Consider the following 14,525-nt stretch of genomic DNA (forward strand, 5'->3'; position numbering starts at 1 on the left):
TTGCAGACGAGAAAACTGAGGCCCAGGGGCCAGTGTCTCCTCTGGAATCTGGTCACCTTGTAAGCTTTAGGCCCAGGCCACGAGCTCTGACGTCTACATTACCGCCTCTTAGCTGTCCACTTTCCATGGAGCAGTCCATGTACAGAGGAGCGAGTGTGAACACACAGGTCCCTGGCCCCTGTTCTTATCAGGGACACCTGAGCCACTCCCCCATGCCACCCTCAGGGCAATCTCTGGCATTCCTCCTAAGAACTTTCTATCTCTGTTGCTGGCAGATAATCGAGGCCACAGGTGTCAACAACTGTGTTTCACGGATCGGTTTACACATGAGGACCGTGAGATCCAGAAGCCTGGAGGCTGTCTGGATCCCAGAGCAGTTTGATCTGTCCCGCTCCGGAGCCTGTGTTCTCGGCTCTTCTGCTTCTGGGTAGAAAAGGGCGACTGAGGCACAGTCCCCCATCTCCCTCACCTGGACCACTGAGTGCAGGGGAGCCTGAGTGGTCCGGGACTTGCCATCATCCTCCATCAGGCCAGTGGCCACGAAGCTGAATCCACGGAACAGCTGATGGGCACCAGCACTGGGGGGGATGCCTGGAGAGTCTGTCGAGGAGAGGAGGAGACATGAGGGTGAGGGGGTGCCCTTGATCCCAAGGCAGTCCAGCAAAGGGAGACTACAGGGATCCTGGCCTGCCCTAGCAGGCAGCCATGCCAGGCCTTTGCCTATCTGTTCACATGTGAGACTCAGTGGTATAGTACTTGCCTAGAATGCACGATGTCCTGGGTTTGATTCCCAGCACCACAAAAGAAATACACACATATACACTGTTAGGTCTCAAAGAAACCTGGGACAATTTTCAGTACCTGTGGGTCCCCCCCAACCCTGGCCCTCCCAGCATCCTTTAGTACCTGTGGGTGCCTCCCCTCTGCCCCCCAGCATCCTTTAGTACCTGTGGGTTCTCCCAGCCCTCCCAGCATCCTTTAGTACCTGTGCCCCCCCATCCCAGCATCCTTTAGTACCTGTGCCCCCCCCCAGCATCCTTTAGTACCTGTGGGTTCTCCCAGCATTCCTCACCACACCCCCTACCCTAAACCTCTTCCTCCCAGGGGCTTGGCTTGCGCTTTCCTCCCCCCAGCCTGATTCCTAGATAATTCAGTCATTTTGGCTAGCTCAGTCTTGACCTCTTGCCCGGGCCACTCCTCTTGGTCAGCATCTCCTCTCTTGCTCTCCCTCCCCATCTCTCCGCTCATGGTCTGGTTTAGTCTGCCGGCCATGTTCAGCCTGGACCCCTCCCTCCTATCTACAGTAAAGACCTCCTCCACACTTCAGGAGTAGTGTGTCCCCCACACTTCAGGAGTAGTGTGTCCTCCACACTTTAGGAGTAGTGTGTCCCTCACACTTCAGGAGTAGTGTGTCCTCCACACTTTAGGAGTAGTGTGTCCCTCACACTTCAGGAGTAGTGTGTCCCTCACACTTCAGGAGTAGTGTGTCCTCCACACTTTAGGAGTAGTGTGTCCCTCACACTTCAGGAGTAGTGTGTCCTCCTCCTTTTACTGTTTCCTTCATTTACACACTAAATGAACACATAAACAAGTCTGGCGCAGTGGCACACACCTGTAACTTCAGCACCCAGAAGGCAGAGTCAGGAGCATTGCCGCTAGTTAGAGGCCAATCTGGGTTCCACAGTTAGTTCCAAGCTAGCCTGAGCTACAGAAAGAAACCCTGTCTCAAAACACTCCAAATAACTAATTCACACAATATAAACAAATGAACACGTGCTTAGACCGTCCCAGCATGTCACATGAGGAACGTGAGACCCCGATGCAGAGCCTCCAGCTCAGGCCAGGTGCAGGATGCCTCCTCGATCTCAGGCCCACCTGTCTAAGCCTATCGTCGGCACAGCTGGAGGGACAGTTCCAACCACAAAGCACTGGCCACTTGGCCTCTGCGCCTGGCAGGGGAATGCTCACCACTGCCCCGAGCCTGGCAAGTGAGATCCATGTGGCCTTAGCCCCACTGGAGTATCACATCCTCAGGAGAGTCTCAGAGCGGCCACACATGCTGTCCCCTGGATTAGATAATCCACTGACTGTCCGTCATTCCAGGCTTAGCTCGTCCGCCCTCCCCGAGAAAGCCGTCTGCTGCTGATGCCCTGACGGTCTAAAGCCTCCTCCCCACAGCCTGAGCTACACGGTTCTGTCTCATTCACCACAGTTCTAGGTTGTCTTCACCACCCTTCTCTCCTATGGCTGAGGGACAGTGGGGACCTGGTCTGGACTTGGCAGATAAAGAGAAGATAAACAGCTCAGAAGTGATGAGCTTCCTGTCATCGGTGGTGTGCAAACTCCAGAGAGAAAAAAATCACCAAGAAGGCATCACAGAACTGACATGCATCTCTCCATCCACTGGCAGCATCTGGCCAGAACACTGGGATCATCCTCACTGGCTTTTTGTAGCCACCAAGGAAGCGGTGTGTGTGTGTGTGTGTGTGTGTGTGTGTGTGTGTGTGTGTGTGTGTGTGTCTGTCAAATGTTCCAGAAGAGTGTGTGTGTGTGTGTGTGTGTCTGTCTGTCAAATGTTCCAGAAGAGTGTGTGTGTGTGTGTGTGTGTGTGTGTGTGTGTGTGTGTGTGTGTGTGACTGTCAAATGTTCCAGAAGAGCAAAGGAGCCCAGCATCAGAAGCCGGAGCCCATTCCTACATTCATCCAACCTGTGGGCATATAGTGTCACCTCCGCTCCGCCAGACTCTCCATCACAGGTTTGCCAAGTTGGATTCCTCATGCCTGATGCGAGTGGAGGCCTGACCTGGTTAGTCTTCCCAACGGGAAGGAAGATGCCTGGGGCAGGGGTCCTGACTTTGCTGTTGTAGCCTAAACCACCCCCACATCTCATTCCCTCACCCAGAGACAAAGAGGCCCTCAGAGCCCCAGAGAGGCAGCCAGGTAGTGTGAGGCCAGGACTGAGTATGAATCCCACGGAGCCAGATACTGCCTATCTACCCACACACCTGAGCTCCCAGAGTCCTTGGTCCTTGATACTACCTCTGTATCCCAGGATTCCCCCAAAGATCTGCTTCCCTGGGCCCAGCCCTGGACAGACAAACCAGATCAGGGACATACCCCTGGGTGTGCGGGATGTGAACTCAGTGTCAAAGTAGAAGGTGTCATCGGGCTGGGCCACAGCTGGCTTGAACGGTGGCTTGATCTCACGACGGTAGAGCTTCTGCAAGGTGAGGACATGCTCTGATCACCATGGCAACCCCACAGCCTGCAAGCAGCCCCAGCAGGAAGAGTGGAGGCTATACCACCCAGTAGATAACAGCAAGTCTGAAGCCTTGGGAGACCGGGCTTCAAGGGCACGGCATTGCCCTCCAAGGGCATTTTAAGGGCTGCTCACCTTCTGTCTCCCCCACCGGAGGTCCTAGGTGGTCCTGTTCCCAACCTTCCCGTGTCTATCACAGAGCCACGGTGTGGTGGCAGAGGCCCCGTTCCCCACCTTTCCCGTGCCCATCAGAGAGCCACAGTGTGACATTCACTCACATTCCAGTCAATGGTGGAGTAGAAGACATGCCTCTTAATCTCCTCTGCCCCGTCAGGGCCTGAGCCTGCAATAAACCAAGTGAAGGTCCAGCCTCAGGCACTGAGCCTGTCCCCCGGGGGTCTGGACTGAGCCTGTCCCCCGGGGGTCTGGACCGACCCTGTCCCCCAGTGGTCTGGACTGAGCCTGTTCCCCGGTGGTCTGGACTGAGCCTGTCCCCCGGTGGTCTGGACTGACCCTGTCCCTTGGTGGTCTGGACCGAGCCTGTCCCCCGGTGGTCTGGACCGAGCCTGTCCCCAGGTGCTCTGGACCGACCCTGTCCCCAGGTGTTCTGGACCATCTGCTGCAGCAGAGGACAGCATGGGCTCACCCTGCCCTGCATCAGCATCCATCACCCTGAAGCCCGCAGCCCACTCGGCATTTCTACTTTACGATCGAGCGCCAGTGTACCGACAGAAGGAAGGGCCGGCAGGACAGGTGACTTGTCCAAGCGACAGTCAGGACAGAAGCTGGACTTCTGAGATCCAACAAGGTCCTTCATCTGCTTCACCACAGGCCCATCTCCGCCCTCCTTCTCCTACTGCCCTCTTCATCCCTGAGACGGACTCTTGTTCAAGTCAGCCCAGGGACTTGGAAAGGACTTTACGAAGCTGGCCGAAGTCCAGCTGAAGCCAGCAATTAAAAAGTCAGCAAACACTGTGGAGAGGACAGGCTGGTCCCTCTCTGACTCAAAGAACCCTGGGAGCGGGCTTGGGAACACTGTCTCCACCGACACAAGGAACTTGGGGCTCGGAGTGGTAAAGTCACCTGCCCAATCACGTAGCTCATAAACGGTACCCAATCACTCAACAAATATTTACAGTGACTGCTAGGTGCCAGGCAGTGGGGGCAGACAGGGCCAGTACTGGGGCCTTTCTTACTCCTGAGCCCATGTGCCTCCTCTTGAGCCAGCAACCTTGGCAGAGAAGCTGTGTGGGGGGCCTCTCTCTGTCCTTGTCCCTGAGGGGGCAGGGATGACTCAGTTCCTGCCTCCCCCTACACACAGGTCACCCTCCCAACACCATACATGGAGCCAGAAAATAGGGTGGCCAGCGGCATTGTCTGCTCACACAAAGGACAACAGCGCCTTTCAGTCCCAGATGTGGCCCTGCGGCCTAGGCTGCAGCTGTACCCTGTCCCTCCACGGCCATGTCTCCTCCCAAGCTGGGGCTGCTTACCAAGCCGATTGGCAGGATTCCTCTTAAACAGGGCCCGCAGGAGGCTCTGGGCTTCCGTGCTCAGAAACTGGGGCATGCCTAGCTTCGCCCTGGAACAGTGGTAGGTCTCATCAGGGACAAGCCCCACCCCAGAAGCTCCAGAGCCCCTTCCTTTGTCCAGGTCTCTTTCCCAGCTCAGTGCAGAGAAGCCAGCCACGAACTCACCTCCCACACCTCCCGCTGGCCCCGGTAGATGACAAGGGTCTGTGGAGGCAGGGGAAAGGCCACTCTCTGGCCCCGAAACTGGGGTGGGATTAGGAAGACTGTACTAGTACCAGGGCAGCATTGGTGCTTACTTCAAAATCAGGGTCATGGTCTCCTTCCGGTCCTTCCCCTGGAAGGGCAGGGAGCCCGTCAGCATCTCAAACTGCAGGGGGAAAAAACGTGCAATTTTCATCTGTCCTTCCTCTTCCTCCTTCCCAGGCTACCCTGATCCAGCCCTGGGATTTCTGCTGGCCTGTTGGACTTTAGAGTCTATCTGGAGCAAGGACTGTGCCTGCCTCTGGCCCCTTCCCAACCCTAGATTCCAGAAGCAGCTGGGAGCCCCCGGAGAATCCCAAGTCAGGTGAAGGGTACTTCAGCTGGACTGAAACCCATGAATCTTCCAAGGAAAGAAGGAGAACAGTGGGCAGGGTGGGGCAAGCTTGGTCCTGAGACAAGGGGAGGGTGAGATGACACATGGGGAAACTGAGTCCTGAACCTGGGGCTGGATCACTTACCCTTGCTGAGACACTCACCATCAATACCCCATAGGACCACCAATCTGCACTGTGGGTGTGGCCCTGGCGGTTGACAACCTCAGGGGCCATGTACTCCACTGTCCCACAGAATGAATAGGCCTTCTTCTCATGGTCAATGGCCTCCTTGCTCAGGCCAAAGTCTGCGGCATGGAGGGCAGAGAAGCCATCTTCAGGACTCTCAGTGCCACCACACTTAGCTCCCCTGGCCAGAGCAGGGGATCCCCCTCCACGCCAGGAGAAATCTGAGACCCAAGGGGATTTGCCAAAGGTTGTAGCGGGGAGCTTGATTCTGAATTGGGACCTGGGGGCCTTGAGAGGTGGCCCAGCAGTTAAGAGCACTGGCTGTTCTTCCAGAGAACCCAGGTTCGATTCCCAGCTCCCACATGATGGCTAATAACCAGTTCCAGGGGACTCTGGCTTCTGTGGGCAATGCATGCATGAGGTTCACAGGTAGCTCCCCCACCCCCGGAACACACACACATAAAATAAAAATAAACACCATAACCGGGCCTGGGCTTTGGATGCGTGGAGATAATTGGCACCACCTCTCAGGAAGCGTAGGGAACTCCCAGGCCTCAGCTGATACCTATCAGGAGCCCCTCTCCCGCTTCCCCGGAGTCCAAAGGAGCAGATACACTCCACTTACCAGTGAGTTTGATATGGCCCTCCTCATCCAAAAGGATGCTGGAACAGAGAGACAGGAGTCAGGAGCCTTAGCAGCAGGCGCTATGTGGGCTCTCGTGGTACCACTAGATGGAGGAACTTGGGCCTGCCCAGAAGAAGGGCTCGGCCCAGATCTACGCAATGAAAGGCGGCAGACCGGAGGCCTGGCAGCGACATTAGGGCCCCATCTTACTAGAGGGGAAACTACATCTCAGGAAAGTAACTCCCTTCCACAAGACGGGAATGTCTGTGGAACTTGTCTTTCTCTCTCTCTCTCTCTCTCTCTCTCTCTCTCTCTCTCTCTCTCTCTCTCTCTCTCTTTTTTCAAGACAGAGTTTCTCCGAGTAGTTTTGGTGCCTGTCCTGGATCTTGCTCTGTAGACCAGGCTGGCCTTGAACTCACAGAGATCCGTCTGCCTCTGCCTCCCAAGTGCTGGGGTTAAAGGCGCGCACCACAGGCGCCCGGTTGGAACTTGTCCTTCTTTGAAGCACAGCGTCTACCATAGTGTACAGGCTGGCTTCAGACTCTCGGTTTTAGCCTCTTTTTTTTTTTTTTTTTTTTGGTTTTTTCGAGACAGGGTTTCTCTGTGTAGCTTTGCGCCTTTCCTGGAGCTCACTTGGTAGCCCAGACTGGCCTCGAACTCACAAAGATCCGCCTGCCTCTGCCTCCCAAGTGCTGGGATTAAAGGCGTGCGCCACCACGCCCGGCACGGTCTTAGCCTCTTTAGCAGCTGGTTCCACAGCTGTGCACCAATGCCTGACTGGAGGTGTGTCTAACTCTACCACCAGACCTGTCCCAGCTCTTAAGGCAGCACTGGAAGGAAAACCCCAGGAGGGTGCATCTTTTTTTTTTTTTTTCCCTAGGCAGGGTTTCTCTGTGTAGCTTTGTGCCTGTCCTGGAACTCACTCTGTAGCCCAGGCTGGCCTCAAACTCACAGAAATCCACCTGCCTCTGCCTCCTGAGTGCTGGGATTAAAGGTGTGCGCCACCACCGCCTGGCCGAGGGATGCATCTTTAACAGCAGCACCTCCAATGCCACATTGCATTGGCGGGGAGGACAGGACAGGACACAGGACACAGCTGCCTGGTGGTCTGCTGACCACTACTGACCAGGCGGTCTCTAATTACCTAAGGTCCATTTGCTGCTAAGGTCCATAGGCCCATCTCAACACCTCCCGATAGCCCACAAAAGGCTGAGTTCCTGGGGAGAGCCACACCATCTCCCTCGGAGTGGCCCTGCTCTAGAAGAGGCCCAGGTCTCTGCACCCTGCAGAGTCCAGGAACAGGGCAGTAGCTTTACTCACTTCTCAGGCTTGAGGTCTCTGTAAATGATGCCCAAGCTGTGTAGGTGGTCCAGGCCCAGGGCCAGTTCAGCCAGGTAAAACTTCACATCCTCCTCTGTAAACATAACCTGTCACAGAGAAAGAGATAGGCTGCGGCCAGGACATCCTGTTCCCCAAGAGCCGGGCCTCGGAGCCGGTCACAGCCTTTCGGGGTTGAGGGTCTACCCTGGGGACAGTGTGATGCCACATGCCTTTCTCTAATACAAAAGCCACTCTCTGTGCTAGAGTTTGGAAATAGTAAAGAGTAAAATAATCCAATAATCCAAGTACCCAGGAGTCAAAGACTAGATTAAATCGTCTCTCCCAGGCAAAATGAAGAGCTATGCAGCCAAAATGTAGAACAAGGAGTTTTTCCACACCCTGATACAGAACAATCCGAGATACGCTGACTGGAGAGGCCAAGCACAGAACAGTATACCGAAACTAATACTTCTCAGGTAAGAAAGTGGGGGTAGGGATGCATATGTACAGAATGTATTTACAAAAGGAACCTGAGAAGGTTAAATAAGAAACCAACAAAAATGTTTACCTAGCCAGGCAGTGGTGGCCCATGCCTTTAATCCCACCCAGCACTCAGGAGGCAGAGGCAGAAGGATTTCTGTGAGTTCAAGGCCAGCTTGGTCTACAGAACTAGTTCCAGGACAGCCAGGGCTACACAGAGAAACCCTGACTGGAAAAATAAAACAAAACAAAAAATGTTCACCTACAGGGGGCTAGAGGGAACTGTAGTAACGAGACTTTACTATTATTATTATTATTAATTAATTAATTTGTTTATTTATTTTTGGGCTTCTCAAGACAGGGTTTCTCTGTGTAGTTTTGGTGCCTGTCCTGGATTTCACTCGGTAGACCAAGCTGGCCTCAAACTAACAGAGATCTGCCTGGCTCTGCCTCCTGGGTGCTGGGATTAAAGGCATGCTCCACCACTGCCTGGCCCATTTTTTTTTTAAAGATTTATTCATTCATGTATATGAGTGCTCTGTCTTGAACACCAGGAGGAATCTGATCCCATTACAGATGGTTGTGATCTACCATGTAGGTGCTGGGAAATGAACTCAGGACCTCTGGAAGAGCCATCACGTGTTCTTAACCGCTGAGCTATCTCTCCAGCTCCATGGTCCCAGTTTTTAAAAGATGAGGCAGATAGTTTTATATTGGGTTCTTTATATTATATCCTTTTATGCAAATGACAGGACAAGAAACTTAAGTCTTTGGGGGTTTTTGTTTTGTTTTGTTTTTCGAGACAGGGTTTCTCTGTGTAGCCCTGGTTGTCCTGGAACTCACTCTGTAGACCAGGCTGGCCTCGAACTCACAGAGATCCGCCTGGCAAGAACTTTACATCTAGTTTCTGTGTGTGTGTGTGTGTGTGTGTGTGCGTGTGTGCGCGTGTGTGTGCGTGCGCATGCGCACACGCTTCTTTCTCTGGACCAGCACAGCCCTCGGCACTCTACCTCAAGTGTTGAGAGATTCCCTTAGCACCTAGAGAGAACAGTCACATTTACCCATTCGTCAGCCTATCCTTAGAGAAACTCACAGAGGTTTTGCCAGGGGCGGCCTCTCTTTCAGGTCAGGTGACATTTCTTGAGTTCGGGGACTGTCAAACGGGGAAGTTACAGGCCCAGGCCACACTGAGAGTTCTTCACAAGGCCCGGCCCGGGATGGGTCCCTGCATCACATCCCCAGCAGCGGGATGTCTGCTTACCTCCTTTGAGAGTCGTGTGAACAGGTCACCACCACGCAGGAAGTCCAGAATAAGGTAGAGCTTGCCCTCAGTCTGGAAGGCTAAGAGAGGACAGAAGCCAGTGTGGAGTCAGCTGGGCCTTGTGACCAGTGCCACTGTGCCTGGCTCCTGTGGGCTGGCCCATGAGAGGCGGGACAAGGGACAAGGAACGTCACAGGCAGGGGTGGCCCCGGACAGGGTCTGTGATCTCACCATAGTGCAGCTTCACCACGAATGGGTGGTTCACATCAGCCAGGATGTCTCTTTCCATCTTGGTCCGAACACGGTCACGCACTGGCCAGAGAAAGGAGGTCACTGAAAGTCTACACACGCCACACAGCCTCCCCAAGCCCAACTCCACGTGCCAGTTCCCACCCATCCTTCCGAGTCTGCACTCCGAGACTCTCTGACCCTTGGGGCATTCAGTTGCTCTTTCCTGCCGACACTGCTCTGGCTCCCTTCCTCATGAAGTCCAGGCAGAGTCCTGGTGTCTAGTCTTCCACCATGTTCTATAGCCACTGAGCATCCTGCACCCTAGGGTCCTGAGGTCCCCAGACTTTGACTGTGTACCTCCTTTATTAATAAATAAATAATAAAGCACACCTTTATTAATTCCCTTCCCATCTCCACAAGAATTAAAGGCAACAGTAAAGTGTGATTCTTGGGTGGGGCTAAGCAGACATTCTTCACAAGCATTGTTTATTAATGTTTTTCTTTTCTTCTTCTTTGTTTTGTTGCTGGGGAGGATTGTGCTGATATATTGTGTACCCTAATAAAATTTGACTGAAGATCAGAGAGACAAAGGAACAAGCCACTGCCATGTCTCACCTCTAGGACTCCTGAAAAAGTCTCAGTTCCTGTCTCCTCAGGCCTTATTTACCTTTCTCCACCCAGCCATCACTTCCTGTCTCAACCTTCCTAATGCTGGGATTAAAGCTGTGTGCCACCACTGCCTGGCTCTGTTTCTCTCCTAGACTGAGTCAATCTCATGCAGTCCATGGTGGCTTTGAACTCACAGAGATCCAGATGGATCTCTGCCTCCCGAGTGCTAGGATTAAAGGCCAATGCCACCACTACCTGGCCTCTATGTTTAATCTAGTGGCTTGTTCTGTTCTCTGATCTTCAGGCAAATTTTATTAGGGTACACAGTATATCACCACAGAGGATTATTTGAGACAAGCTCCCACGCAGTCCAGGCTTGCCTCAAAGTCACTATGCAGCCACCACTGGCCTTGAACTTTGGATCCTTCTGCCTCTACCTCCAACGTGCTTCTTATGAATGTCAGGTGGGGGTGGGGATAAAAAACAGAAGTTGCCAGGCCAATTCTGACCACCAACAGGGTTTTGGTTGACTGGGTTCAGACCCTACCACTTCCAGGAAGCATCTGCAGGCCAGGCCGGGCGCTCTGGGCTTCCATGGTGCTGGTGCCTCCCATTACACCATTTCTTATTGTTTTAATCCAGATGTGGCAGGGGCCAGGCTGCAGTTAACTAGGGCTGCCTCTTTCAACCACACCTCACATTTCCAGCCACCTCAGGGACATGGTTCCTCCTTCCCAGGGGTCCAAACCTTACCATCTTGTTCTAGTAAATTCCCAGCATCCTTCAAGGCACAGGTCCTACACTCCCCAACTCCCAGAGTTCCCAGACCTCTCACCTGACTTCTATGAATCTATGCCCATCCCTCAACTCCTTGGCCTGGGCATCCATGCACACAAGCCTGGCATTGGTCTACCTCACTGCCAGGCCATGGCAAGACTCTCCCACCCAGTCCACGAGCCCCTTACAGTAGGGAGCGCATCTTTTTGTCTTTCTCCTGCCCTGCAGTTCCCATGATTTCTCCTGAGGGATGATCCACTGCCAGCCTACACTAAAGCCACTACCATCTAGCAGACAGCCCTTGGCAGGCCAAGGACAGCTCTGTCCTTATGGATGACCCCTCCCTTTCTCCATGTTACACCCCCTGGTCTCCACCTGATTTCTGGCCACACTGGCTCCCAGACCAATCAGAATCAACAACTGACCCATAGCCAACCACTAACCATCTGCATACACTTTCTAAGTCTCCAGAGTTCTGGGTTTTGGCTTGGGGCTCCTGTCTGAACCTCTCCATCATTCAGCTCTGCGGCCTGGCCCCCAACTCATCTTCTCTTAGGGGTCCCCACCTTCTACCCCCTCAGGCTCCCTGCTGCTTCTCTCATGCCCTGAACCTCCCAGGGCCAGAGAGGTCCCCCTTAGGCTTCCGGGCATCATGAAGCAAGTCTGCCAACACAACACTTTGGCCCAATAATGTGATAGCTCAGAGTCTCCCACCCCAAGTGTTCTGCACCCCACTAAGCCTTCACGTGGTTTTGGAGGAGGGAAAGGGGGGGCAGGGGCAGCTGAGTGTCGGCTTGCTTTCCACCTCCATCCTAGAGGCTCCTGACAACAGGCTCCTCCTCCATCAGCTCCACAGCCCTGCGGCCTGGCCTTCCTCCTCCTCCTCCTCCTCCTCAGCCCAGCTTCAGTTCTGCCCAGGGAAGCTCTCTTACTCACCTTTCAACGTGGCCTTCTTTAACACCTTCATGGCATACAAGTGCCCACTGTCAGGCCGGGTGACCTTGCGAACTAGGAAGACCTGAGAAGGGAGAGGGCAGGAAAAACCAGGGAGGAGGTGAGAGGTGGCTGCTCCAACTAGTTCGCAGCCTCCACATTGACCCTGGGATCCTAAGCTGACCTTCTGCTCTCCCTGGGTTATCAAGGTGACCTCTTACCCTTGTCCTCTGATCCTCTGGTGGACTCCCAGGTAACCCGACACTCCACCTCAGACATGACCTGTGGTGCCCCTCCACCTCAGACATGACCTGTGGTGTCCCCCACCTCAGACATGACCTGTGGTGCCCCCCCACCTCAGACATGACCTGTGGTGTCCCCCCACCTCAGACATGACCTGCAATGCCCTCCCAATAAGGAACCCCCTGACTTACTTTGCCAAAGGATCCCTGTCCCAGAACCTTAAGGAGCTCAAAATGGGATGGATCAGCCTTCTCGGAGCCAGCCTTGACGTGGTGTGTGATGGAGATCTCCTTGAGGACGCCCTCATCCTGACAGGTGGACAGAGGTAGTAGTCGTGGGGCCCTTCCCGGGCAACATGGCATACAGCTTATCCAAGGCATCCCACCAGATAAAAACAGGCCCAACAGACCACTCCCCCCACAGCCTTCAGGCTCATGGGTACCAACAGCGTCTCAAAGGCCAAGAAGGCCAACTACCAGAGTGCCAACTCAGGTGAGGCCCTGTTCCTGTGGCATGGATGCATGGGCCTGCTCAGACCCAAAGGAAGCTAAAGACATGGCCAGGATGAGTAGACTCAAGCCTTGGGTCTGGTGTAGGGACCTTCTTAGGCCCGCCCTTGAGGCTCCCCTCCCCCCAACTGTTTGGGTTTTGCCACAATAGGAAGTCAGGTTTGAGCTCATAATGGGGAGGTAGAGCTGGGCCTTTCTTGCTAGTCAGGATGAGATGGGGCACACCTCCTGGTTGTATGGATAAGACTGAGGTACACAGAGACCCAAGAGTCACTCAGACATCCCTCTCAGCCTACTCAGTGCCCATGTGGAGCAGCTGAGGGTTAAGGCTAAAGACCCTATGTCCCACCAAACTTCCCTTGAGAAGCACCTAGAAGCCCTTATCTGGTCACTGCTGTTCTGGGACCGCTCTGGCCTTCTAATCTGCCAGTCTTGCCCTGAGGCACCGAGATGCCTCCTTACTTCCCCAGGAAGTAAGTCCAGGCAAGGTCCGGTCATCCAGCAGGGCCAGGAGAGTCAAAAGCTAACTTAGGCTACACTCGCTGCCTAACACCTGTTCCAGGGCTACCGCCAAGCCAGGACCAGATATCCGGGTACACTTACCGAGTCCTGCTGGGGCCCAGGGCCAGGGCCAGGGCCAGGCAGAGTCTGGCTGATCCTGGACCGCTGCTTCCTGAGCAGCCAGGGGAGCAGGGCCCTGAGCCGCAGACGGGGCAGCTTGGGGTCCTGCTCCATCCGCCCAGCAGGGCCACGGCACCATGGCAAGGGTAGGCAACAACCCACCGGGACTGCCGGGGAGGTGGCTGGGCCCAAGGCGGATGTGCAGGGTGAGGGCGTGGGGGGCTGGGCCAGGCCCAAGACAGCCAATCACACAGGGCCTGTGGTTTCCCAGCTCCCGGCTTCCACCCTCACTCTGCTCCCTTCTTCTCTCTCCCCCTACTCCCCGGTGCCTGAGGTCGGCCCTCTGGCCCTCCCCTTCATCCTCCCTGTAGGTCTACGAAGAGAAAGCCCCAGCCCAGCCCAGCTGCTGAGCAGATCGGTCCTAGAACAGGGACCTGACAAGGTACCTGGTAGGCACAGATAGGCATCTAGTATGTAGCAGCAGACAAGGACAGACGCCCATCAGGCAGGGGCCGGAAGACATACATACACTGTGTACATGTACATAGTACATACACAGTCATCGGACAGGGAGGCATGCTATCCGGACATATCCCCAGGCAGCAAGAGATGGACTGGGACCATTACCCGACAGACAGAGGCAGCCAGGCACACATGTTCAACACCGAGGTGGGTGGGAGATCTGTACCAAGAGGCAAAGGCAAGAACACACACAGCCACTACACAGGAGGGAGCCCATGAGAGACAGAGACTCATGGGAACATGCAGAGACAAAAGGAGCCACTCAACATTTATCGTGCACCCAATTCATGAAGACAGGCACTTATCAATTAGAGACAGGTCCTGGAACCCAACAAGAGAGATAGAGCCGGGCAGAGCTCAAAACCTCCACAGACTGACAGGCATCCAGGGCAAACCCAGCCAGGTGGCAGGGTGGGGATCCCCAGGGAAGGACCCCGGGCAGAGCTGTAGGCTCTTCCCCAAGTGCTCAGGGTGGGAAGAAACAAGAGGAAACAAGCTGCCGGCCCCAGGACCGAGTCTGTGCGCAATCCCATCTCTGTGGGGTCTTCCAAAACTTCCCCAGGGACTTCCTAGGTGGCCCCGGGATTGAAGGAGAGGCCGAGAGAGACATCTCTTAAGTGAACTCTGACCTAAATATCTCTAAAACCTCTGGCCCCTCTCAGGGAACCGGGAACTGTGGTCCAGGTTCAAGACAGACCAATGGCAGAGCTGTCCTGAGCCAAGTCCCTCCTCAGTCAGCAGCGTCAAGTACCAGGAAAGGGTGGGCAGGTAAGTCAGAGCCCACTTCCTGCCCACCCGAGCCTGCCCTCTCTCAGTCCTAAAGCCAGCCTGGGACTTCCAAGG

General features: G+C 54.6%; 1 protein-coding gene across 3 annotated transcripts in view; it reads right to left on the reverse strand.

The window, feature by feature from the left end:
* Rps6ka1 (ribosomal protein S6 kinase A1) overlaps positions 1-14,525 on the reverse strand; it is a 39,868-nt gene that overhangs the window by 11,878 nt on the left and 13,465 nt on the right. For 2 of the 3 annotated variants that reach the window (XM_028888175.2, XM_028888176.2), the window contains 12 exons: positions 12,222-12,338; positions 11,791-11,872; positions 9,469-9,549; positions 9,238-9,317; positions 7,497-7,603; positions 6,177-6,214; positions 5,528-5,670; positions 5,087-5,157; positions 4,752-4,840; positions 3,537-3,601; positions 3,117-3,219; positions 470-600 (listed from right to left, as the gene is read on the reverse strand). In XM_028888175.2, coding sequence (XP_028744008.1) covers positions 470-600; positions 3,117-3,219; positions 3,537-3,601; positions 4,752-4,840; positions 5,087-5,157; positions 5,528-5,670; positions 6,177-6,214; positions 7,497-7,603; positions 9,238-9,317; positions 9,469-9,549; positions 11,791-11,872; positions 12,222-12,338 — 1,107 coding nt within the window. Of the gene's footprint in view, positions 1-469; positions 601-3,116; positions 3,220-3,536; positions 3,602-4,751; positions 4,841-5,086; positions 5,158-5,527; positions 5,671-6,176; positions 6,215-7,496; positions 7,604-9,237; positions 9,318-9,468; positions 9,550-11,790; positions 11,873-12,221; positions 12,339-13,142; positions 13,376-14,525 lie in introns of those variants that run through there. The other variant, XM_028888174.2, reaches the window with a different exon arrangement.

This window comes from Peromyscus leucopus, chromosome 2, assembly GCF_004664715.2.
Source record: "Peromyscus leucopus breed LL Stock chromosome 2, UCI_PerLeu_2.1, whole genome shotgun sequence".
NCBI classification, from domain to species: domain Eukaryota; kingdom Metazoa; phylum Chordata; class Mammalia; order Rodentia; family Cricetidae; genus Peromyscus; species Peromyscus leucopus.